Genomic DNA, 26,097 nt, shown 5'->3' on the forward strand with positions numbered 1-26,097 from the left:
GCATAATAAATTCTAGATCTAACAGTACTGTTCAATCGCAAGCCGACAGAGAAACAGAGAAATATATAGAAGAAATACCTTCTATATCCTCCTCCTGTAAATTACCGAATTTCTCCAATTAATTTAGGAGAAAGTGACATAGACTTTAGTGATTATGATCTTACATATTGTTACGATAAATAATGACGCATAATATCTAAACTGTAAACATCCTTTCTCATTCAAGTCTTTTCTAGATCATACACCAGCCGGCATAAACCCCAGGTAAATTCTGACGGGTCACCTAGGATTCAAAGTTTCGTTTCCAGAAAGTAAGTGTTATAAGTGTAGAACCTTTGGTAATAAATAAAGACAATAAATTAGATTAATAAAAATACAACAATATAACAATGTACCGAAGAATAGACGCAGTTTGCCAAGTATAACATCAATAAGTTAAAATGTGGATAATGTTGAAACATCCGCTACAGTTAGTGTAGTGGGGACAAGAAAACGCAAATCTGATCCAACTAAGTGGAAACAGAATATTCAGAAGATTCAACGCAACTTACAAGATTCAATACAAATAAAAATGTAGACTAAAATGCAGCGAAAAAATGGATGAAAACCAAAGATTGCAACATTTCAATTCGTTTTGGAAATTAGGAGACATACAAGTACAGCAAATGTTTATATTATCTAGTATAGCTCCAGTTACACCTAGGTACAAATATAAAAACACTGAGCAGCCAAGACAACCAAATAATGCTTTCTAATTGAATTGGGGAAACGAGAAAATAAGGGTATATAAAACGTTCTTCGCCAACACATTTGATATTACACAAAGAATGATTCGATCAGTTGTGTAGAAGAGTAAAAATAATGATGGCCACGTCGGTAATGATAATAGAGGAAAGCATCGAAGTAATAAAACTGTAAGCAGCACGTTGGTAAGTGATATAGAGTTGATAAACTCAATCCCTCGAATAGAGTCTCATTATTTAAGAGCTGATTAACAAGGAACTAATAGACCCGTACTACGCTCACTACTATGACAGAAGGTTACAGTAATATTTTTGTAACTTTTTAAATAGTCTAACGAGTAATATTCTTACATATTTTTATGTCATAATGGCATAATTTTTAAACATTTTTTTAGTTTTATATTTTTTATATATCCGACACCCTGATAGGGTAAAAGGAAGGGGAGAAAGAAAGAAAGATATTTTTTATATTGACTTGTCTTCTGACCTCAAATTGAACAATAAAAGCATTTTGTTTTTATTATAAGCAAGTAAAGCATTATTTTGTATTTTTTTGTAACAATAAAGTTGTACTTCCGTCTACTCTTTTTGTCATTTATGTCAGCACACGGCCTATCAATGTATTTAACATTATTTCTTTCGTAATATAATGCATTATTATGAAATATGACAACAAAGCTAGACTACCAGGTAATCATACATCGACCGAATTTGATATAGACCCATATCTATCCGAAACATTTAGTAATATAACGGTTTATTTGGACAAGGGTAAATTATTACTTTAAAAACATCTAACATTTAATACATGATCTACGGTGTTAGTTTAAACATTTTCAGAATTATATAATACACAGGCGTTATGTTATAGGGCATTTTCTTATAAATCCTAATCACGCAAAACTTTAAATGCGATTTCCGAACATTTTACTTTTTTGAGTTGTGCCTATACTTTACTAAGGGTGCGATATGTTCTTTACATTATCATGGAACAATAAACTTCGTGGTAACACACAAATCCTATACAGGCATTTATAATCTCTCTCAAATGGCACCACAGCCCAATATCTCGTAGCAATGGTTCTCACTTGATCTATAGATATTTTTTGTGTTTACAGACATTTTTCTGATAACATGTTCCATATATCCCGTGGTGAATCAGCAAAGCGTCCATAGGATACATCAAAAGTTATAACAAATTTTTTCGTAGAGGACTGAAATCTGTATTGAAACAAATGTTAAAATTATTCTACGAATTAAACGGATTCTAACATTTTGCAAAAAATACCAACTTACCAATTCTGGAAGAGCTTCATATAAAGAACAGGCTATTAAAAAAAGTAAACTGAGCTTACCTAATTTACTTCAGCCACAAAGCTAGAAGACCAGAGACCATGGAACTATTGGTAGTAGACAGAAAGGTAGAAGGCTGAAGACCAAGAGGAAGATCTCCAATGTGATGGGCAGACCAAATGAAGACTCTGGTAGGAAAATCCTTACATAAAGCTGTCCATAAGGCACAGGATCGCAGCCAATGGAAAGAGCTAGCTAATAATATTTAGAGTGTCACCACACCCTGACAAGGGCTCAAGGAATGAGGAGGAAGAGGTTGTACTGACCAGTGTGAAATATAGGAAACAAAATAAATGAATCAACCCACATAAAACTATGATCATAATTGGACTGATTTTGCTCAGAAAAACTAATATAGTTAGAGAATAGCTCTTTGAGTTTTTTTTGGCAATCCATTTGTTGTTATAACTGGTCATACTATAGCCAATTAGTGTATTGTAAATCCTCCATTCATGTAACCTTTTGGCTCAGGTTTTAGTGTTTATGACTACTAACGTGGCTGACCAAAATAAATCTAACTCTAAATTTAGAGAAATAACAGATCTATGGTAGCATGGCAAAAGTAATATGCTTACATAAATTAATTTTTGGGGGCAGCAAACTGTTTTACTTTACCAGACTTTTAACTTTAAATAATGTTACTAACCAACATATCAGGCAAAAACATATTTTATCAAAAAAGCATCATGCTGTGTATAGTCGCCGCGTATTTCGGTGAGACTGTGTAAAAATATATTTATCTGTAATAAAAGCAGGTAATAAAAATTAAAATAAAAGTACTCTACCAGGAGTAGTTATTAACTGCAAACTTATCAATGACTGGAATGTATAATAATACAAAGTTTTAATATTCTCATCGATATTTACATTCACATGTGCCTGGTATTATGTTTGAAAATATGGGCAGTCACCCAGTTGAAGTTTTCATCGAACTGTTGAACAGCCCATGTGGACCAAGAGCCAATGAAAACATCGGATATCGCTATTAAGACAAATCATAATGCGTTTTCTTGTATCGCCAGACTTATGCATCCTTCGGGTAAGATATAACAATATTTGCCTGAGCGACCGAAACCATAAAGTAGTTTATCAGAAAATATCACGTTTCGACCGCGATTTTTAAACCAGTGAAATCAGATTTTGCGAAACAAAAATATTTTTAGTATAACCATAACTACTACAGCGTTCAGTTAAATTCAAATAGAGAACTGCAAGTGAGTTTGGTTGTGACATCATCAGTGTTCTTTCTAAACTACTTTTACCATTTTATGAAGATACTTTTAAAAGGTGGCGTTCGTAGTGTGATAATAATTCTGCAGCTGAAGAGCCAGTGGAACCCTTTAATCAATTGGAAGATTTATGAAGCTGTGTAGTAAATCGTAAGCGACATGTTCAATACCTCTCTGATGATGCCAAATGTATACTAAAACATGTTTATGAAGGACTGTGTTCTGAATTGTATAAATCAGAGGCAATTGCAGAAACATGTTTTTTAACCAGAGTGCCCAAAGCAACCTGCTACAAGATTATAGGAGAAACATCTTCTAGACAGAGGAGAAAGGATTGTGGCAAATTCAGACAAATAGAACCGCACTTAATTGAACCTATAATCAGAACAAGATACGAAATGTATGCCGCTAATATTTTTCCAACTATTGAAAGCCTTCGAAGTGAATTGGTTCGAATGGACATTCTTTCATGTTCAGCAACAACACTTCGATTATTTCTTAAAGCCAATAATTTTAAGTACAAAACTTTATACAAGCGCCAGGCACTAATGGAAAGTACTAGAATAATTTCTTCAAAAAATAATTATATTAGACAGATAACTTAGTATCGAAAAATGAAATGAAATATTGTTTATTTAGATGAGAGTCATGATACCGTCAAAAAAAAAGTTGGACGAATAATATCAAAAGTGTTTTAATTCAGTACAGCCCAATAAAGGACAAAGAATTATAATTTTACATTGCAGTGAAGAAAATGGATGGATCGACGATGTATTATTAATATCTGCTAAAAAATTAAAGAGGCGTCTCTAGATTACCATGAGTATATGGAAAGTTCAATTTTTGAATCATGGTTTGAAAAATCTCTTCTTTCGAAATTACCTAAATATAGTGTGTATGTTATGGATAACACATCATATCATTCAAGATTAATGATAAATATTCCAAATATAACTTGAAACAAATTACAAATTCAGGAATTTTTATTTGAGGAAGATTTGTATTTTGAGGCATCATATATATTAAAAAGTAATTGTTGGAGGTTGCTCATAGTAGACAGTATCAGAAGGAATATTTTGTTGATAACTGTGTTCACAGTAATGGGCATACCATGCTTAGATTTCCTTCATATTATTGTACATTGAACCCAATAGAGTTAATATGGGCTCAACTTAAAGGAAATATCAGGAGAGGAAACGTGGCTCCTAAATTTTCGTCTACTGTTCTCCAGTTAATTAGAAGAGAAGTCACAAAGATCACAGCAACCAACTGGAAAAATGTAATCAAATATGTAATCGAAGTGGATTAATGATTATGTTAATTATTTACGAGCATTAATCAAACTCACAAACTTAACTTAAAATGGAAATGGGCTGGACACGTTGCCAGAATGAAGGACGAAAGATGGACTTGCAAACTAGTTCAATGGAAACCAAGAGCCGATAAACGTAGCAGAGGAAGAACACCAACACGATGGCAAGACGACTTACGAAAGACAACAAAAAACGTGGATACAGCAAGCACAAGATAGAACACTTTGGAGACAAAGAGGGGAGGCCTATGTCCAGCAGTGGATTGAGAGAGGCTGATGATGATGATTAACCAAACTAACTATAAATTTAGAAGGTATGAGTGATAACAATGACTCTGAGTAGATTAGCAAGTGCTTAATTCTAATCAGGAGTTAGCTGAAACCTTTGTTTTTATTGTAATTGTAGATATTCTTGTTTTGCTTATATATCTTTGAAAATAGAGTAAAAACACACTTCTTGATAGAATAAAAAGGTACGAAGTATTTAATTTAAAATAGTCAAAGTACTGGTTACGGTATTATAAAATACCTGCTAGGTATATATATAAAAAAAATGTTTTAGAGCTCTTACTCTTACTTAGGGATAAAATAGGAAGTTTTAATACTTATGAGCATTTGTGTTCATAAAATGTAAATATTAGATCATACTGTTTAATTGTATGGGATAATTAGGTACTATAAAAGAAATATGGATACAGAAGTCCCTCCCCAATGATTGGAATATTGGAATACTTTGCACCATACACAAAAAGGGAGATATCTTTGAATGCTCTAACCATCGAGGAATTACGCTCCTAAATGCAGCATATAAAATATTCTCCAATATACTATGCCATCGTATGGCACCATATGCAGAGCGAATAATAGAACAATACCAGGCTGGTTTCAGAGGTGGTAAATCAACAATTCATCAGATTTCAACCCTGAGACAAATTCTAGAGAAAACGCTGGAATACGGTGTAGACACGCACCACATATTTATAGACTACAAGGCAGCCTACGACTCTGTAAATAGAAGAGAATTGTTTAGAGCAATGATAGACCTAGGAGTAACAAATCAGTTGGTAAGTCTAACCAAACTAACCCTTGAAAAATTTGAATTACGAATCCAGAGGGAACTCTTTGAACCTTTTAAAACAAATAACAGGCTACGTCAGGGAGACCCACTCTCCTGTATACTATTCAATCTAGCTCTGGAAAAAGTAATACGTACGTCACAAATCATTCATTGTAGCGTTGGTTTTTGTGAGTGTGTGTTTATCACCTGTATTGGATGTGTCTGATGTCCTGCTTTAGGCTTGTGCCTCTTCAGGACGTGTTTCCTTTTTTGGTGGGTGTGGCACTGGGATTTTGGAAGTGTCCACTGGTGTTGCGGTGTTGTTGGTGGTTGTGCTGCTTTGCTAGTCCTGGACAATCGGGGGCGAAAGGGTTAGAAGTGAACGGTTCCTTTCAGAATATTTTTTGGTCTAAAACAGAATTAGTAAATATATGAAATTTATATGTTTATTAATTTAAAAAATCAATTTAATTTTTGAGTGAATATCACGACGCGTGAGGGCAGCTGTGGACTGGTACCTCGAAAAACGACGGGGTATCGTTGTGCAATGGGATCGGAAAACCACAGAAAACCGATCCCCCCCCGTCGGTGTCAGTTCGAAGTGAACTTTCGGTATTATAATATACGGCGGTAATAGAGGGGAGTTGCCTCCTGTATGACAATGTATTCGTCAGGGAGCTCGTTGCTGGCGAGTTCCAGCAGAATAGTGGGTAGGAATGGGAGTTTGGGTTTAGGTCGTCTTCTGAATACATTGCCGAGGGACGAGCAGGTAGTTTTTAGAATGCTTTGGGCTCTGAGGTTTTGGCCCCGGATGGTGCGAATTGTATAACTCCTGCTCAGAGAGGAAAGCCTCTCATTGATGGGCTGGATGTTCGACAGGCGATGAATGAGTGCAGAGGGATAGTCGCGTCGTTTTCTGTTGAGTTTACGTAAGATTCTCCTTTCCAGTGAGATTAGTCTATTGTTGAGGTGCTTTGGCATCACAGCACAGATGCAAGATCTGTACTCGATGACCGGTCTGATAAATGTTTTGTAGGTATGGATAAGTGTACGTGGTTGAGTGCGGCCGAATCTGCCAGTAAGAGCGTTGAGAAGTCCGAGTCGGCTCCTAACCTTACTACAGGTTTTTTCAGCGTCGTCCCTCCAGCTTAGTGTTTGTGTAAACACCACGCCGAGGTAATCGACCTGGTTTCGGAGACGGAGTCGTTCTCCCCATAGACTCAAATTGTGCCTTTCGGTGATGATAGGTGTAATGTATTGGCTGCGATATGGGTGTCTGAAAAGGATCATCTGTGTTTTGTTAGGGTTAGGTGTCACTCTCCATCTCTGGCACCATTGTTCAACAAGGAGCAGATGATCTCGAGCGAACCTAAGTACAGAGTCGACGTGTGGTGTGGTAGTAAGAAGTGCCGTATCGTCTGCGTATAGTAAGGTAGTTGTATGTGTATATCTGGGATTGGGAAAGTCGCTGTTGTATATTGTGTAAAGTATTGGTGCCAACACGGAACCCTGAGGGACTCCCGCAGTGGGAGTGAAGGATGTAGAGTATCGATCACGCTCCTTGACTGTAATCTGCCGTTGAGAGACGTAGGAGTGGATGAGTCTGACGAATGGAGTAGGTAGCCCGATGCTCACAAGTTTCTTGACCAGTCCCACATGCCAGACTTGGTCGAAGGCTTTTTGAACATCGAGGAAGATGCCTAGTGACAAATTGCCGTCGTTCAGACTTTGTGTGAGGTGTGTGACGATTTCAGTCAATGCCGTTTTGGTAGAGTACCCTTCTCTAAAGCCGAATTGGTAAGGTGGGATGATGTTGTGTTCTGTGGCGAAGTCTACGAGTCTTTCTTTGAGGATCCTCTCGAAGACTTTCGCCAAAGAGTTCAGGAGAGATATCGGCCTGTAAGAGTGTGGGTTGGTACGCGGCTTGCCCTTTTTCAAGAGCATAATTGTATGTGCTACTTTCCAAGGTTTTGGGAAGTAGCAGAGTTTAAGAGTGGCATTGACTATGTTCGTCAAGTATAGAGTGACGCTCAGCGGGAGGTGACGCACACAGTTCCTGGCAATCTTGTCAGGCCCCGGTGCGTTTGATTTGCCGATTTGGCAGAATTGTATGAATGTTTGGTGATCCACAGGCGCCATGATTGGATGTTCATGGGGTGCCTGAGGGTCGAAAGGGGTTCTGAGCAGTCGTGTTATGTCTCTCACTGCTCGATCACAGAAGGCATGATCGAATCTCGGATCGTCTGGAGATACTAAGGTGTTCTGAAGGTGGGTTTTGAAAGCTTCTGCTTTCTGTTCGTTTGAATTTATAATTTGATTGTTCACCACAAGGTGAGAAGGATTGTTGGTTTTTTGTTTGGTTAGGCATTTGAATTTTTGCCAGAATTTGCCGCTGTCGCGGTAATCAAGACTGGAGGTCGCTGCAGCCCATTGTCTGGATTGCAGATTGTTGACCTGCAGTTTGATCGCCGCAGACAGACGGTTATATTCTGTTTTGACGAGGGGATTGCGTGTGCGTTGGAATTGACGGAGGAGACGTCTTTTTTGTTTGATTTTATCGATGATGAACTGAGGTAGAGGTGGTTTGTTAGGGTTGATTACCCTATTAGGGACCGACAAATCAATTGCTTGATTTATCAGGTTAGTAATTACCGTGATACCTCGGTCGATATCATCAGGGTACATAAAAAGATTGCCTAACTCTGGAGTGTTATTTGACAAGTATGTTTGGAAGAGTTCCCAGTTGGCGCGTTTGTAGTCTCTTATTACTTTAGGAGGGTTAGGAGGTGGAGGATTTAGTATCTGTTCCTTAACCAGCAGAGGAAGGTGATCCGACGTTATAGAATCGCCCAGGAAGCATTCGTCAGCCAGACGATCAATTAGGTCGTACGTGCATACGATATGATCGATGACTGACAGGCCCTGCGCACCCACAAACGTCGGCTCACGGTTACGAATGCGGTGTAGGGGGAGGTTAAGGAGCAAATCCGAGAGAACATTGCCTGCACGGTTTACCGCCGTGTCGCCATATCTGGTGTGTCTGGCGTTAAAGTCTCCTAGGATGATAGCCTTGTTCAGGCTGGAGACGTAGTCAAACAATGTCTCGGATAACGGTTGTAGAGGATGCTTGTAATAAGAGACTATGGTAACGGTCTCGTTATTGTCGAGGTGGATGTCAACTGCCAGGAAGTCTTCATCATTGAGAAGGATGTGAGGAGGAATGGTATGTAGGGAAAAAGGGATGCCATATTTAATCAGGAAGCCTATGCCGTGAGACGTTTGGCTTTTTGGACGGTGTAGTGTGCAGTATCCTGGGAAGATGGGATCGTGTTTGGCGAGGGTGTCGGAGAGGGCAAGGATCTGAATATTGTGGTGTTGGAGGATATGTTTGATGAAGGGGCGTTTTCTCGCAACACCCTGGCAGTTCACAGCACCAATCGTACTGTCCATTAGAGGGGCAGGAAGGTAATGGATGCTTTGTTGCTATGGGCGACAAGAGTGCTCTTGTGCCCAAACATCAAAGTGGTAAAATGATTTGTAATGTCTAGGATAAGTTGGCGGCGGTCAGGAAGGAGGTTGATAAGGATGAGCGAGGTGAACTCCATGACCGTCTTCATGTCTGAAGTTAGTTCATATGGAGGATCTCGCTTTTCGGTTGAGATTGGTTGTGTCTCTTGAGGGGTCTTGGGTGTTTCCCTTCTGTGGGGGCATTTGGCCGAATAGGCCGCATGGTCTCCGCCACAGTTGGGACATTTTGGTGATTGAGGTGTGGGACAGGCCGTGGATCACAAATCACAACTACCGGTTCAATATATAACAAATCTGTGCAAATCCTAGCATATGCTTGTCATCCTGGTGCCTTAGTCGTTGACTAATACGCACCCTGATGCGCATCGCCCCGCCTTTGAACATCTTTATATTTTTCTATTGGCCGAGAGATCTGAAAATGCCGTATAAATATTAATGTACTTATAAATATGGGACATTTTTCAGCTCTCGGATCAGTCCAGTCTCGGCTCCCAAATAGGGTCTCTGCACCCTGGGAGTCCAATGTCGGGGCGCTGCTCCAGTTCTACGAACACTTTAGACTCTGTGGCTGGGCCTTGCCCACCTCCTAAACCGAGTTTCATTTATTTCCTGTGTAAGAAATACCTAAGATGGAAGATATGCAGAAGGTACTTCGAATAGACTGGTCGAAGGCCCTCTGTAAGGCACCGTGGGAGTGTATAAGTGACCATACTTTGACAAGCCCTTACATCCCATATGGTGATATGCTGATGATATCAATATTGTTGGGAGAACGGAAAACGCAGCACGAGAGGGGTACGTAGCACTAAAGGAAGCGGCTACAAAAATGGGTTTAATAATAAACACCAATAAAACAAAATATATGAAAATAGGTACGCAACCACAAATACTACGGCCACTTGTTATAGAAAACGATGGCATTGAATTTGTATACCTGGGAACGCTCGTCAATATTGAAAATAACACTACCGCAGAGATAAACCGCAGAATTTGCACGGATAATAGATGCTATTTTGGGCTTAATCTCCTTTTTTAAATCTACAGTTATATCAAGAAATACAAAAGTAAAACTCTACAAAACAATAATACGCCCAGTCCTAACATATGGTTCAGAAACCTGGACTTTATAACAAAAAGCAATGAAAACATGTTAGGATGTTTTGAAAGAAAAATACTAAGGCGAATCTATGGAGCGGTAAATGAAAATGGTGTCTGGAGAAGACGATACAACTTCGAACTCTATAGAATATACCAGGAACCAGACATCGTAAAACACATTAAGATAGGACGTCTGAGGTGGGTAGGCCATGTAATGCGGATGGAGCAAACCGAACCAGCTAGAAAAACGCTCCTTGATAGACCTATTGGTCAAAAAAGAAGAGGACGACCCAGAACAAGATTCCTACATAACATAGATCAATATATGAGAAATATGGAAATACATGCTTGACGGAGGAAGGCGATGGATAGGGACTACTGGAAAAAAATTCTTGGGGAGGTTAGGACCCACACAGGGTTGTAAAGCCAAAATGATGATGATGAATTAGGTACTGTTATTAACAATTTTTTTTATATAGGTATTATTTTACAATAAGTTTATTTTACACTTAAAACCAAATTTTTGCAAAATAAGAACTTTTATTTAATTTAACATGAGATATATAATATGAGAATATCAAAATGGTCACTCTAACACTGTTGCCAATTTGCTAGTGTCTTACTCGCTCTTGTTCCCATAAATTTTCCAACGAAATTACGTGTCTACTATACAGCCAGTTACAATTTTCCATTTAAGTTGTCTACCTAAGTACTGTTTTACAATTTTTTTTAATTGTAATTTTTGAGATTTCGAGTAGTTTTCTATACATTTTGTTTTGAAACATATGTGCTTGAAAATATGCCAAAAAAACATTTTTTAATAAAAAAATATATTTAAATTAAAAGGTATATACTTAAATTATACATCATTTATAGGTAATATAAAACTAATGCTATAATTGTTCAAGTTCTGGTGGAATGCTAATCTTATTTGTCACTGCAAACCTTTTCAGAGCTTCATACCTATCTTTGATCTCATTCATTTCATTTCTATATGAAACCACATCATCTTGCATATTCTCCATGTCCTTCCATTCCTGTGTCTTCTCTGTTTCCAGTTCATCTTTTTGTTCAATCCTTTTTATTCTACATGATGCTGCATATCCTCGGTTTTTTAATGTTCTTCGCCTTTGTTTCATGCGCACAATTTCTTCTCTAGAAAGGCCTCTTAGTTTTAATTGCCTATTGAGATCTCTAACAGAGATAGTTACTAATTCATCATCAGATATATCAACAATTGGTGGCGGTGAAAGAGGGGCCTAAAATGATAAGCATTATAATAATTGCTTTTATTTATGGAATCATATTGCTACATTTACATTACTCCCTCATACAAAGGTCCCCCATTGCATTATCTCTTCTATTCACATTTATATTACTATTTATTAATTTTCATACAATAATCCTCTACTTATATGGAGGTAAGGTTTAGGACATTCTTTGGTCATCTAATAATACTATTTCTACTATTACTTACAAGTTTTCCTGCTTTCTTGGGATGGTCTGAAGACATTTTTCCTATTTGTTTTCTAAAATCTTATCTAAATTTGAGCTTGAGCAAAAGCGTAACTACGCCTTTATTATTTTTCTGCAAGTCATGCTTAAACCATTATAATAATTGTTTGAAAGGTTTGGTCGGAACTGTGATTATATTTAAAGATAATAATTATTCACTAACATTTACAAGTTTGCTTTTATAAAATACTACTGTACTATCTACTATATTCAGAAAACAAACTCCTGAGATTATTTTGGGTATTTGCACTGACAGTTTTTTGTTTATATTTATTATTCCCAATAAATTCATCCAGACCTCCGCCTATGTATAATGTGTAAAATTTACGTAATTGTGAAAGAAGAATATCTACGAATATAACCTATATTAACATAAACTGATAACATAAATATTTGATAAATATCTCAAAAATAAATATACAGAAATGAAAGTAACTATCACAAATTGGAAAGGTGTAGCTACTTGGAGATGGGTGGCGAACGACGATAACTGCGGAATTTGTAGAATGCCGTTCGACGGGTGTTGTCCAGATTGTAAGTTACCTGGAGATGACTGTCCCCTTGTGTGGGGCCAATGTTCACATTGTTTTCACATGCATTGTATAGTCAAATGGTTGCAATCTCAGCCAGTTAATCAGCAGTGCCCCATGTGCAGACAGGAATGGAAGTTTAACAATAAATGAACTGAAGTGCAAATTTTTCATTAATGCTGTGTGATAATTCATTTGATGTGTATATATTTACTTTACATCAATATGCAAACATTGACTGTATTTTAGTGTATAGTACCTATATTATCAGACTAAATAATAAGAGATTGTATGATTTTCTTATAAAAGTATGAATTAAAGAATATTTTTTTATAAATTCTTTATTATGTTTTATTATTTGTTATCATACCATCAAGTTGTTTTATAACTTGATGGTATAATATGGAAAGAGTATGTGTTATATTATTTGTTACCTAAAAAAGTAAGGAGAATGAGAGTCAACAATTGATTATATATTTTATTTTTTTTAGCTTCAACATTTGTATAAAAGTTTGTACTTAATATAACCTAAAAAGTAAAACAGTCAATAACATTACTTAACTTGTTAGTAACTGTATTAATTTTGAAACAACCTTAACATTAATGCTATTACCTAAAACCATATACTTTTTCCTATCACCAATTGTAGGTGGAAAATAAAACTCATCTGGAAAACACATCAATCTGCATATTTCACGAGGAGTAAAAAACCTTAAATCCAATGATTTCAACAAATTTAGTTTTGAATTGGTGTTTAATTCAGTTGTTTTTATTTTGTTGAACACATCCACCACTTCTTTCTCTGGCTTATCTGTGAACACACTTCCTGTGCCTTCTATAAACCTACTGTAAGCTTTTGTGAAACAACAAGATCTTTTAGAATGTTTGTAGCAGATGTCAATTATATTTGAATATTTTATTAGAACACTATCTGAAAGATAGTACTTTGGGTCAACATTTTCTTCCAAAATATTTTCTATGCTAAAACATTCCTGTGTTTCACAATGATCAGGGAATGAATCCATCTACAAAAATATTAAGAATTAGTACAGAAGTTAACAAAAACTTCTCAGATTAGCTAATGAAATATCTAGGCACTGTAGTTACTAGTAATATTCTCTTTTAAAAAATATTATTTTTATACACCTATAAAGAAAACCAGGAAACATACCAAATGCCCAATTTCAAAAGAAAATCTTGCATATTTTCTAGCTAAGCAATAATATCTGTTCCTCGAATTTGGAACTCCTATTTGATGGGGGCTTACTATAAACTCTTGATAGCTATAATTATTTTTTGATAAAACTTTTACCAGCATATCCCTCATCTCCGAGTTTTCAAACCCCTTAACATTTTCTATGAGTAAATATTTTATATTTAACTCGGGAAATATGTTTAATAGGTGAATAAATGACGCTGTTCTTGGATCTTTTATATCGTTTTGTAAACCATTTCTGGTAAAAGGCTGACATGGAGGTGACATCAATATTGTATCTACATTTAATTTTTTTATATCTTCTACTGTTATTCCTTCAATATTTGCATTCCACAAGTATGTTTCTGGGAAATTTAATTTATAAATTTCATTAGCTATATTGTTTATTTCAACAGATGCCACAATATTTCCTTTAACACCACTATCTACAAAATAAAAGAAACTAGTATTGATAGGATATTTTAAATATATTTTTTTGTACCTTTCAAAGCTAAGTGCATACCACCAATACCACTGTAAAGTTCTAAAACGTTCATATTTATTAAATTACTTAAAAGTTTACATCTATTAAACTAAAATAAACTGTGTATAGTGTATACAAACAATAAAGTTATCTTTATTTTATTCTATTTCAAAAATGTAGGTTATGTTTATGTATAATAGATATGGGTAGATATATCTTCTTCTTGTTCTTATTCTTTTTTTGGGCTATCTCTAAACATAAAATATGCTCAATTTTAAGGTGGCTGAAGAAATATAGAAATATTCATATACTCATAAGCGTAGCCGTCTATATTTGAACGGGGGCTATGTCATTAGACAAGAAAAAGGGGTAGTCTAAATCATAGACTTAAAATACAAATATTTAAAATCTATGAATATTTTATATAATATAAATGGTCTAAACTTGTGGAAGAACTGTAGTTTTATTTAACGTTTGAGACCACCTTGATATTTACGAGACCACCTTCGTTCAATACAATATTACAAAAATCTCCTGTACTACAAACTATAATGTATTTAAAATTATTGTCTTTTCTGAAATTTAAAATATTCATTTAAGGAACACTCAAAAACTTTCAAAACAATGGTAATTAACGAATGGTTGGTTATGCAACATGGTGATGGTCCATTTTTCTAAACATCGATAAAAATGTCAGGTGATTGTTGTTGGACAGATGTAGGGACAGTGTGACAGTGACAGTGACATTTGGCCGCCTGATTAACACAAATATTTGATAATTTGATAGTTTAATTTTGATATGAATTTTGAGTTCGTTTACCTGATTATCAAGATAGATTTACACTAGCTGATTAAAATAATGACTCGATAGTGAAAATTACGATCCCAGTTCCAAAGGGTAAAATTCAATGTTAAATTATTATGAATTTTGACTTTTTGCTTTTCTACAAAAACAGGTTAAAAAATGTTCAGAAGCAGAAGTTGGTTTGGAGGAGGATGGGGTAGGCCGAAAAATTTACATTCCTTAGAACACTTGAAGTACCTGTACAATGTTTTATCGAGAAATCAAACAGTCTCAGAACATAACAGGGGGCTGTTGGTAGAATCTCTTAGGTCTATAGCAGAGATACTTATCTGGGGTGATCAAAATGATTCTTCAGTTTTTGAGTAAGTAGAAATTTTGACGCTTCTTGTATATATGTATAATATATTTTTTTAATTACTATTATACATTTTCAGTTTCTTCTTGGAAAAGAACATGCTGTCATTTTTTCTGAGAATAATGCGCCAAAGAAGCGGTGGAGGAAGCTATGTATGTGTTCAACTTTTGCAAACCCTGAATATTCTTTTTGAAAATATACGGAATGAGACTTCATTATGTAAGTAATTTTATTCTTTCTATCTTACTATCAGTTAGCTTAATTTGTTTGAATTTTTATATCATAAGTCTTAAGTTTATGTCTTTGAACATGAGGAATAATGTATTATCAAATTACATTACAAAAATCTTAAGGATAATTATATGTGACTTAAAAGTCTATCCTCAGATATAATTGATAAAACCACTACAAGAATTATATTATAAGACCACTATATCCCAGGATATTTTTTGGAAATGTTGGTTTTGTTTCTTCCAACATATTTTTTATCCATATATATTTCAAATATACTTCACTTCTTATTACGGTCATAGCTCAGAAGTTCAGTGGTTATGTTACTGGCTTACAAAGCCAGGCAGTCCAGAATCGATGACAGAAAATTTTTAATTTCTAATTTAACCCATTTATGTAAGCAGTCATTGAAAAACATGAGCCACAAAGTTACATGAATGGCACAATAAGCCAATGGGCTGAGGTATGATCGCTAATAACACCAAACAGCTTCCGAAAAAAAAACTTCCATAGTTTTTTATCTTTAATTATCTTTTGGTAGCCTATTTTCGTATGTTTTTCTTCCTTTTTTTTTTATCTGGCTCTTTCCTTATTTCCTCTTCAATGTTCATGTCTTCCTTAGTTAGGTCGTTGTTGATGAAGATTTGTTTGTTTTGTTTTAACTTTAGTTTTCTTTTGGATAAGTATTATTTTCTTTTTTTTTGTGATTTTCTGCTTTTACTAGTTTATTTTTTTATGTTTTCATACTTCGTTGATCTTGAATTTTATCTTCTTTTATCAATGTATGGGCACCACTTTCGGAGAGAGCCCTAAGCTCACCCACCACACATTTTGAACAGCTACAACTTATGACACATATGCTTTACTGTTCAACTAGAAAATAAAGTAGAATTATATATTCAGCAATGAAATTTAATAAACTATCCCAAAAGCTGAATCAGAAATTTATACTATCTAGGTTAAAAAATATATTTTTTACTTTTCCTTCCACTATTATTAATACAGGGTGCCCAGAAACTCTCCTGACAAACGAAGATCGAAGATTCCTCAGATAATTTTAAGACAATTTAACCCAATTCACCTAATCCGAAAATGCTTCCTAAGGGAGCTAGAGCTCTTTGAAGATGGCGCCTTGTTTTTTTAATACCTCCAGAACCCTTCTAGTTAGAATGACGAAAATTATTACGATTATTTATCACCTAGAGTTAAATCGATTACATTAATTGCGAATTTCTAGTACCGGTCATAGGCATCCGTTTTGGGCAGGTCAACGGTTATTTTAACACATAACTTTTTTATCTTTAATCTTTAAGCGTTCATTATACTAGATTATTAAATTTTCAGATATTTTAGTACTAAAAGGTACTCTTACTTTAAGTCGGTAGTATACACCGTTTTCTACAAAAAATTCGTTTTTTCGTCATGAAAGTAAAATTAATAGGTACCTTAATTAATTTTATAAATTTTCTTTTATTTCAATAAATGCAGCACACAATTCGTAAAAAAAGTTTGGGGAAAGAAGCAAAAATTCAAATTGAAACAAAATTTTATTTAGATAGTTTTAAAAACAAAGTATTTATTACGATGGAACGATACTAACACAAAAGGACAAGTATTAAAAGTAGATAGGTACAAAAGATTCTCGATATGATGACCGTTAGTCTCTATGCATAAATTTGTCCTTTTGCTTAGAGAACGCCGAATTCTTGCAAAAATTTTTAAGTTATTTCTAAATTGGTTGCAAGCAGCTTGTATCCTTAACCAGAGTTCTGCACGATTTTGTATCAAAAAGGAATAAAAAAATGCTTTTATGTATCCCCAAACACAATAATTGCAATGATGAACAAAATCTGGCGACCTTGCTGGCCAAGCAAACGGACCTTCTCTTCCAATCCAGTGGTTTTCGTAGTTATTATCAAGAAAGTCTCGTACATTCCTGCTAAATTGGACCGGACAGCCCTCATGTAGAAACCATAAGTTTTGACGAATATTTAAAGGCACATCATCTAAAGAATCAGGTAAACCATTTTGCAGGAAATGTAAGTAATCAGCACCATTTAAACGAGCTGGCAATTCCATAGGCTCAAGCAGATAATCGGTAACTACTCCTATCTAGACGTTTATGCTAAACCTATGCAGATACTTAACAACGTGGGGATTGTCACCAACGTACGAATAATATTGTACATTATGCACATTAAAAATCCCATTTTTTGTGAATGTAGCTTTGTCTCAAAAAAAAAAATCTTCATTTTGATTTTTCTGATTTTGTAACCATCTAGCGAATTTTTCATGAGCAGGAAAATCTCCTTGTAGCAGTGCTTGTGCCTCTGTAAAATGAAAAGAATATAAATGTTTGTTGTGTAAGATGTTTCCTCCGGAAGATTTTGTAATTGTGGGTGTAAATGTAAAAACTTCCATTAAACTAACATGTTCATGTGCTGCTGTTACATTATCATGTCACCCTTTATCATTATTTTTTGGGAGCACTGAACCTGCTTTTCTTAATCGTTGATGAAGAGCTGTAAATGTTGAGTAAGTGGGATCACGATTGGTAAAATTTTCAGGGTATCTACATTGTGCTGCTCCAGCGTTACACCTTATTTCGCCATAAACTAAAGCATATCAACGTATTCCTTATTAGTAAAACCATTATTGTTGAATTGAAATTGTTACAGTTAAATCACACAAAGTAAAAAACTAAAAGATGAACTTCGCGAACTGAATACAATTCGACAATGAAAGACGTAGACTATACTTCTGTTGACAGGTTCACGGCCAACTATAGTGCAAAAAATATTAATTTTATGACGAAACAAAGAAACATTTTCAAATCGATTTTTCTGGAAAGCGGTGTATCCTGTCGACTTAAAGTAAGAGTACCTATTAGTACTAGAATACCTGTAAATTTAATAATCTAATATTACAAATGCTAAAAAGGTAAAGACAAAAAAATTATTCGTTAAAGTAACCGTTGACCAACCCAAAACGAACGCCTATGATCGGTACTAGAAATTCGCAATTGATGAAATAGATTCAACTCTGGAGGATAAATAATCGTACTAGTTTTAGTTTTTCTAAATAGAAGCGTTCTGAAGGTATTTAAAAAAACTAATTACAAGGTACCATCTTCAAAGAGCTCTAGCTCCCTTTTTCGAACTACGTGAATTAGGTTAAATTGTCTTAAGATTATTTGAGGAATCTCTGGTCTTCGTTTGGCAGGAGAGTTTCTGGATATCCTGTATATGCTCATGCTACCTATAAGTGTGTTTTCTTCTCCTAGAGAAGAAAGTAAAACTGTTATAGATACACAACTTTTGAACAATATATATTTTTAAATGTTTATGATCATATATTAGTTTAAGTTTTTTTTCTGTTTTAGATTACTTATTATCAAACAACCATGTGAATTCCATAATTGTACACAAGTTTGATTTTTCGGACGAAGAAGTTATGGCCTATTACATATCTTTTTTAAAGACACTAAGTTTAAAACTAAATGCCCACACTATTCATTTCTTCTACAATGAGGTAAGTAAACTTATTCCCTAACTATCCCTTACTATGCCTCTATCATTTCTCTTCTTTTTTCTATTTGGTTGTATGCCTCTAACCAAATAGAACGAGCTGCACAAAATAGTGGTCTTAAAATCAATCAGACCAAAACAAAATATATGCAGGTAAGAAAAAACACAGAAATAAGGCAGCCACAAAATATAACAATAGGAGAATACAACATAGAGGAGGTAAAAAACTTTATATACTTGGGATCCCTAGTCACGTCTGATAATAACGTTACGGAGGAAGTGAAGAGGCGAATATTTATTGCAAATAAATGTTACCATGGCTTAATTAGACACCTAAGATCAGATAACGTCGCAAGAAAGACAAAATGCCAAATATATAAAACCCTAATAAGACCGGTACTCACATATGGCTCAGAAACCTGGACACTTACTAAAAGAGAGGAAACGTTGTTAGCCACCTTCGAAAGAAAAATCTTGTGACACATATATAAGGGCACAAAAAAAACGGAATATGGCGAAGACGATACAACTCTGAACTATACAAAATATACCAGGATCCGGATATTATAACATTCATCAAAATAGGACGGCTGCGTTGGATAGGACATGTAGAAAGAATGGAAGAAGGCGAAATACCAAACAAAATATTCAAACAGATGCCAGTAGGAAAAAGAACAAGAGGAAGACCGAAACTGAGATACTTAGAACAAATAGAAAATGATATAACAACCTTAAAAATAAAAAACTGGAGAAAAAAAGCACGAAACAGATCGGAATGGAGAAGAATCCTAGAACAGGCCAAGACCCAAAAAGGGTTGTCGAGCCAGTGATGATGATGATCCCTTACTATAAATAGAGGGACCCCTACAAGAATGGTCTAAAACAACAGGACTGAAATTTTCTACGGTTAAAACCAAAGTAATGTGGTTTTCTCGAAAACCTCAAATTATTGCAAATCTTCCAAAATTAACACTACATGATCAAGTTTTAGAAAACGTTGAGGAACTTAGATTTCTAGGTATGATTTTTGATTCAAAACTTACTTGGAACAAACACATCCAATTACTTAAAAAATCATGTTTACAGAACATAAATATTCTTAAAGTACTAGCAAATCATAACTGGGGCGCAGACACAACACAGCTACTAAATATTTACAAATCCTTAATCCGCAGTAAATTAGATTATGGATCAATTGTATATAATAATATGTATATAATTCAGCTAAGGACTCAACATTAAAAAAAATAGATATTGTACAAAATACCGCAGTAAGACTAGCTCTAGGAGCCTACAGAACCATCATGTAGAAACCAGTTGAAAGTCTTCATGTCGAAGCAAATGAATCTCCACTTTCTATTAGAAGATTATGTCCCAGTTTACAATACGCAAGCAAGCTATCAACTAGTCCAAACAACCCGGCCTACCCCTATGCTTTTATTTACCATTATAGGTAATTACCATTCTAATTACAATCATAATCCTAATCTTCGACCATCATTTAGCAAAAAAATTAGCAACTTCACATTTACGGGTATTATGCATACCAATATTGATTATGCTCCCCCTTGGACTATACAAATTCCATATTGTAACACAGATCTGTCAACTTATACTAAGGACAATACCCCTTTATCCCTTTTTCTCCAATACTTCTGCAATATTAAAAATAAATATTCATCCTGTCAACTAGTTTATACTGATGCATCAAAAATACCTGAATTGGAAACAGTAGGATCCACCATTGTCACAGAGGAATCTGTGCTCAAGTTTCCACTACCTAAGGACTACTCAATATATTCTGCTGAACTTTTTGCGATATACAAGGCAGCACAACAAACTCTTAAACGACCTGAAGACATGACAGTAATATTCACAGGTTCACAGATTTTAGAACAGATTAAAAAAGACCTTCTGACTCTACAAAATAATCATAAACAACTACATATGGTGTGGATACCATCTCATGTGGGGATACCAGGAAAAGAGATAGCTGATCAAATGGCAAAAGAAGCTTGTAAAATGGAGAGATCCGATGATAGAACTAACCAAATTCCTCACTCAGATATGAAAAAATGCTTCAATGAGTACACAAAAAACTTATTGTTACGAAGATAGCAACTCTTACCAAATAATAAATTGCGGCAAGTAAACCCAGATCTATCAGCGAAAACACCAAATTTAGGAAAGCGAAGGGACCAGGTTGTACTACACGTATCCGAATAGGACATACCAGACTGACGCACGAACACCTACTAAGGAAGAAACCTCTTAGAATATGCTACGCCTGTGACACCAATATAACTGTAGGCCATATTGTTATAGACTGTCCATTATATCAAATGGAAAGACAAGCTATTGGACTACCAAATGATATAAAGTGCGCTTTAGACAGTGCGGATTGTGACAAAATCATTAGGTTTTTAAAGAAAACGACATTGTATAATCAAATATAAGTGATACTTCAAGAAAAATTCTAAATTATAATCAACTTTGTAAAAACGTTAGTTTATATTTTATATTAATCATTATAATATATTATAGTCTATATTGTACTACCGCTAATAACCTTCTATGGTTGATGCAGGTTATTCCCAATAAAAAAAAATAGAGGGACATAAATATCAAATCGGAACAGATTCAGTTTTGGAGCTAGTGTAGTTTGTATTAAAATAATTGATTTATTTATAAAACTCAACAGCTATTTTATTTTAATTATATAAAATACATTTAAAATTTCTTTGCTTCCAATGGTTTTTGTCCTTCAAGATATATTTGTGTCCAATGCTTTTTTCCAATTCTCAATATTACTTTTTTGTAAATGTTCATATATGCTGTTCTTTCATCTCATTTTTGGTCTACTTTTCCTTCTTTTTTGTATTCGCTTTTGTGAAAATACCATTTCGGCATTCTTTCCGTTCCCATTCTTTCAATGTGTCCTAAATATATTTTCTCTGCTTTGATTACCATCGTTCTTTTTGATTCATTATATAATTCTAGGGCCTGCGTAGCGCAAGCGGTAGGATGCTTGCCTCGCATGCCGGTGGTCCGGAGTTCGAATCCTACCGCCGGCAAGAACAACTAGACATTTTTAAATGTCTATAGGCCCCAGGTCGACTCAGCCTGAATAAAATGAGTACCTTGGGTAAAACCAGGGGTAATAATAGGCGGTTGAAGCGTAGCACTGGCCATGTTACCTTCCTTGTATACCGTAGGCCCTAGATATAGCAGACTACCCTGCTATACTCCCAAAGCCGCGAGCGGTATAAAACGGGAGACTATTATATATATATATATATATATATATATATATATATATATATATATATATATATATATAATTCTTTAGTAGTTCTTTATAAGCTCTTTATTATTACTTCTTGTCCATTGACCATGCATTACATGCATGCACCATGAATCACAAATTCTTTTTTCAGATGAGGCCGTTACTTTGGGTAGCCTTATATACTGAATATTATTTTTTATAAATATCGTACTACATCCATACTTATTTAGTTCCTCTCGACATACTGCATCAGCTAAAAACAAGCAATTGAGGCGTTGTTTGCAAAAACCCCATATGTCAGTTTTTTTCGGAAAAGGACTTACGCCATCTATGAATTGAAGGACTAATTACCTACGTTCCTTGCGTAAAAAAATTCCAGAACTTTTCGTGTAACTTTGTGTCGATGGGATACGTTTTCACTAATTTTAAGTCATTTTTTACAAATTTCCGGTCATAACATTTTAACCGGAAATGACATCAAAACTGGAACTAAATATTCGAACTCAAATTTTCAATATGCGTCGATTGATATATAACATGTACTATTTCTGCGACTATGATGTGGCTCTTCCGGTTGCAAATTTTTAACCTAAAGTGATAAAAACCGGAAGTGTATATATATTTGTTCTCCTCTTGCTACGACGCGCCGAATAATGTATCGCTTATACTGTCTCAGCGATTGTAAAACAGTACTTCTGGTTGCAACGCTGGAACCGGAAGTCCGAGATCAAATTTCTCACCTTTATTACCATTTTTGGGTCATATTATAAGCTTTCATTCGACACCTCATTTGCTATTCTGTCTGTTTTAATGACCGACGAGTTGTGTTCACGAACATACAGATGGACAGAGAGACAGGCATGAAACCGGAGGCTAGTTTGTAGGAGTATTTATTCTGCTTTTGCTAAGGCGCGTCGAGTAATAGATCGCTTGTAGTATTTCGGCGACTTTAAAGCAGGACTTTCGGTTGCAACTATGGAACCGGAAGTCTGAGGTAAAATGTCTTACCTTTAATATTATCTTTGGGTTATAAGCTTCCATTCGACACCTCGTTTGTAATTCTATCTGTTCTAATAACGGAGGAGTTGTGTTTACAGCGGACGGACAGACATGGATAATTCAAGATTTTCACATTTTAAGGTTGTAAAATGTGTGAAAACCAAAAACGATTGGTCCCATAGTTTTTAAGTTGATCACATGTTTTCCAGTGTTCACTTAGACAAAAAAAATTCATAACTAGCAAAATCTTTTAGGAATGTCTCTTTTCTATTTAAGCAATTGCCAATTGATTTTGGTGCATTATTCTAATGTTTGTAATGTTTTTTATAATAATATCAGATTAATTATCCTGATGATTGATGCCCCAAGAGTGATAAGCAAGTTTTTACATAATCAAAAACTTTTACTGGCTTGCTGATTGTTTGTCAAATTTGTTTAATTCCAATTGTTTCACTAACGTTTACGGTTATACAATATGTATTTATAATGTTTTTGTATTTTTGTATTTTGTTACACCATATATATTTTTTTATAATTTCTAGCATACCAATGATTTTCCACTGTACACAGAGGCTATCAAATTTTTTAACCATCCAGAATCTATGGTAAGGATAGCAGTGAGGACACTAACTTTAAATGTATACAAAGTTGAAGATGTCAGTATGTTGGCATTTATTAGGGATAGAACAGCTGCACCATATTTCTCAAATATAGTATGGTTCATTGGTAAACACATACAAGAATTGGATTCTTGTGTTAGAAATGATGCAGAGTAAGTATTAGTGCGAGTGGTATGTATATGGTTATATGTCTCATATTGTACATCAATAAATTATCGATGCAAATAATACTTCCGTTAAAGCTGTAGCTGTTTAGTTAAAAACCCTTTTTATGTGGAAGCCTAGTCTAAATTTCCATACCAAATTATCTTATATTCCGCTGTTTCATTCAAATTTCTTATCTCAGTTATTTATCTCCAGTATTATGATTCTATCAAGGTAAAAGATCAAGTGGCAGGTCAAAAAAAGAATAGATGAAAGCGTCTTTTATTTTTTTGACCTGCCACTTGATCTTTTACCTGGTGGTATCCAGTTCTTTGCCAGGTTTTTGTTTAACATCATCGGTTCTATCTGGTTTTTTAATATGTATATTTCTTTTGAGGGTTTTATTGGCTTTATTATTGTCTTCTATATATTTTGTTCTTCAATTGCAAGTCTTACTTTTACTCTTGAGGTGTTTCATTCCTAGGGATTATAGCTAACCCCAAGGCGTTCAAAATCGTATTCCTGAACGAGGTGGATTATTCCTCTATGTCATTTCTAGCTAACTGTTTGTCTTTGCTGCTGTCGTGACTCTATTCCATTTCTTTCTGTCCTTGCACTGAATTTTCCAGTCTTTAACATTCAGTGTGCTTATATCATCTTCTACATCATCTAGCCATCATCTTCTAGGTCTTCCTGTACACCTTGGTCATAGTGGTATCCAGTTAGTTATCCTTCTCAGCATATCGCTGTGGTTGGAGTGTGGGCGTCTCTGTATATGTCCTATCCTAAGCGAAGATATTTTATGTATCTGACTATATTTTCTCCCTTTAATTCTTCTTCCATTTCGGCTTTTTTTTCTGTTGGTTTCTCCTTTTCTTATTACATTTGTGCCCAGCATCGTTCCCATTATATTTCTTTCAAATTTCAGTAGGCTATCTTCCTCTTTCTTATTAATCGTCGTTGTTTCCGCCCCATATGTAACAACAGGTCTTATATAGGTTCATCTTTGTTCTTTTACTTAGAGTATTGCTTCTTAACATATTTCTATTCATTCCATATGTTTTTTTGCCTTTCAGAATTATTTCCTCTGTTCTCTCTTTTCCGGTTTTTCTTATTGTTACACTCAAGCAGCTCATGGTGGATACAGTTGCAAATTTATGGTTCTGTGTTATTAGATATGTGGTTTACCTCTAGCCCTATTCTGTTTGCTTCCTTATCTAATTTTTCGATTAATCTTATAAGTATCATCTTCGTCTTTGATGATGACTAAATCATCTGCGTGTGCTATTACTTGAAGTTGATATGTAATAATGTTTTTGTTTACGACGGTTATCCTCCTTATCAGTGCTTTTAATATCAAGTTTAACAGTTTCGGGTAGTTAGTCCCTTGTTTCACGCCTTTGTTTACTTTGATCTCCTTAGAAGTTGTTCAGTTGAAACTTATCTTTACTGTGGAGTTACTGTTAGCATGTCTTATTTTTTCTGAGATTCCAAGATGCTCTAGCTCTTCCATCGTTTTCGTCCGTTTAATTGTATCAAAAGCATTTTTTTTATAATAAAAAATTCTCATCGCGCTCGGATTTGGATTAGGGACGTTACTTACAATTTATTTATATTTAGAACCTATATGATTAGTTTATAGAAAAAGTCGTTAGTTTTTTATGGTTAGTTCTTTCATTTAGTATTATTGGTTTTTGATCAAAATAACGGAGTAACTAAACCTAAAATTAACGCACTGTGTCTTTAACAAGTATCGGACCCAATATGAATTTAAAAAGGAACAACAATTAGGCTAATCGATGAAAGATATTTGGAAGTACAAAGAAACTGGACGTTTGTTCCATTGGCTACAGACCACTGTAGATGTACACCGACTATGTTAACATGAAGAGAGGATTGCCTCACGGGAGCTTTTCATTTTCACTCAGTGAAAGAACTTTTCATTTTCTTTCAGTTTTAATGTTAATGCGAAATACATCGTAAAGTTATTTGTTGAAGAAAGGCCAGAGAGAGCCTTGGTCACTGGAATCGTCATTAACAACATAAGATAAGCGGATAATGCTGTAGCACTGGCAGAAGCCGAAGA

General features: G+C 34.8%; 4 protein-coding genes across 6 annotated transcripts in view; 2 read left to right on the forward strand and 2 right to left on the reverse strand.

The window, feature by feature from the left end:
- Positions 1-10,909: 10,909 nt before the first annotated feature.
- maf-S (MAF bZIP transcription factor K) lies at positions 10,910-12,090 on the reverse strand. The gene is made up of 2 exons (XM_072542230.1): positions 11,798-12,090; positions 10,910-11,579 (listed from the first exon to the last, which is right to left on the reverse strand). Exons 1-2 carry the CDS (start codon positions 11,831-11,833, stop codon positions 11,214-11,216), a joined length of 402 nt encoding a protein of 133 aa, XP_072398331.1. The 5' UTR covers positions 11,834-12,090; the 3' UTR covers positions 10,910-11,213.
- Positions 12,091-12,175: 85 nt separating this feature from the next.
- On the forward strand, positions 12,176-12,707 carry lmgA (anaphase promoting complex subunit lemming A). The gene has a single exon (XM_072542239.1). It carries the CDS (start codon positions 12,261-12,263, stop codon positions 12,516-12,518), a length of 258 nt encoding a protein of 85 aa, XP_072398340.1. The 5' UTR covers positions 12,176-12,260; the 3' UTR covers positions 12,519-12,707.
- Positions 12,703-26,097, reverse strand: part of Mt2 (tRNA (cytosine(38)-C(5))-methyltransferase) — an 81,852-nt gene continuing 68,457 nt past the window's right edge. The window contains exons 2-4 of the mRNA XM_072542226.1: positions 14,063-14,171; positions 13,537-14,006; positions 12,703-13,390 (exon numbers count right to left, since the gene is read on the reverse strand). Coding sequence (XP_072398327.1) covers positions 12,923-13,390; positions 13,537-14,006; positions 14,063-14,117 — 993 coding nt within the window. The 5' untranslated portion in view covers positions 14,118-14,171 and the 3' untranslated portion in view covers positions 12,703-12,922. The remainder of the gene's footprint in view (positions 13,391-13,536; positions 14,007-14,062; positions 14,172-26,097) is intronic.
- The window catches only part of ema (C-type lectin domain containing ema), a 49,485-nt gene continuing 38,168 nt past the window's right edge, over positions 14,781-26,097 (forward strand). For all 3 annotated transcript variants that reach the window (XM_072542201.1, XM_072542205.1, XM_072542212.1), the window contains exons 1-4: positions 14,781-15,211; positions 15,284-15,423; positions 18,818-18,966; positions 23,790-24,019. In XM_072542201.1, the coding sequence (XP_072398302.1) occupies positions 15,009-15,211; positions 15,284-15,423; positions 18,818-18,966; positions 23,790-24,019 (722 nt within the window). In that variant the 5' untranslated portion in view covers positions 14,781-15,008. The remainder of the gene's footprint in view (positions 15,212-15,283; positions 15,424-18,817; positions 18,967-23,789; positions 24,020-26,097) is intronic.

The sequence above is a fragment of the Diabrotica undecimpunctata genome, chromosome 1 (genome assembly GCF_040954645.1).
Source record: "Diabrotica undecimpunctata isolate CICGRU chromosome 1, icDiaUnde3, whole genome shotgun sequence".
NCBI lineage: Eukaryota > Metazoa > Arthropoda > Insecta > Coleoptera > Chrysomelidae > Diabrotica > Diabrotica undecimpunctata.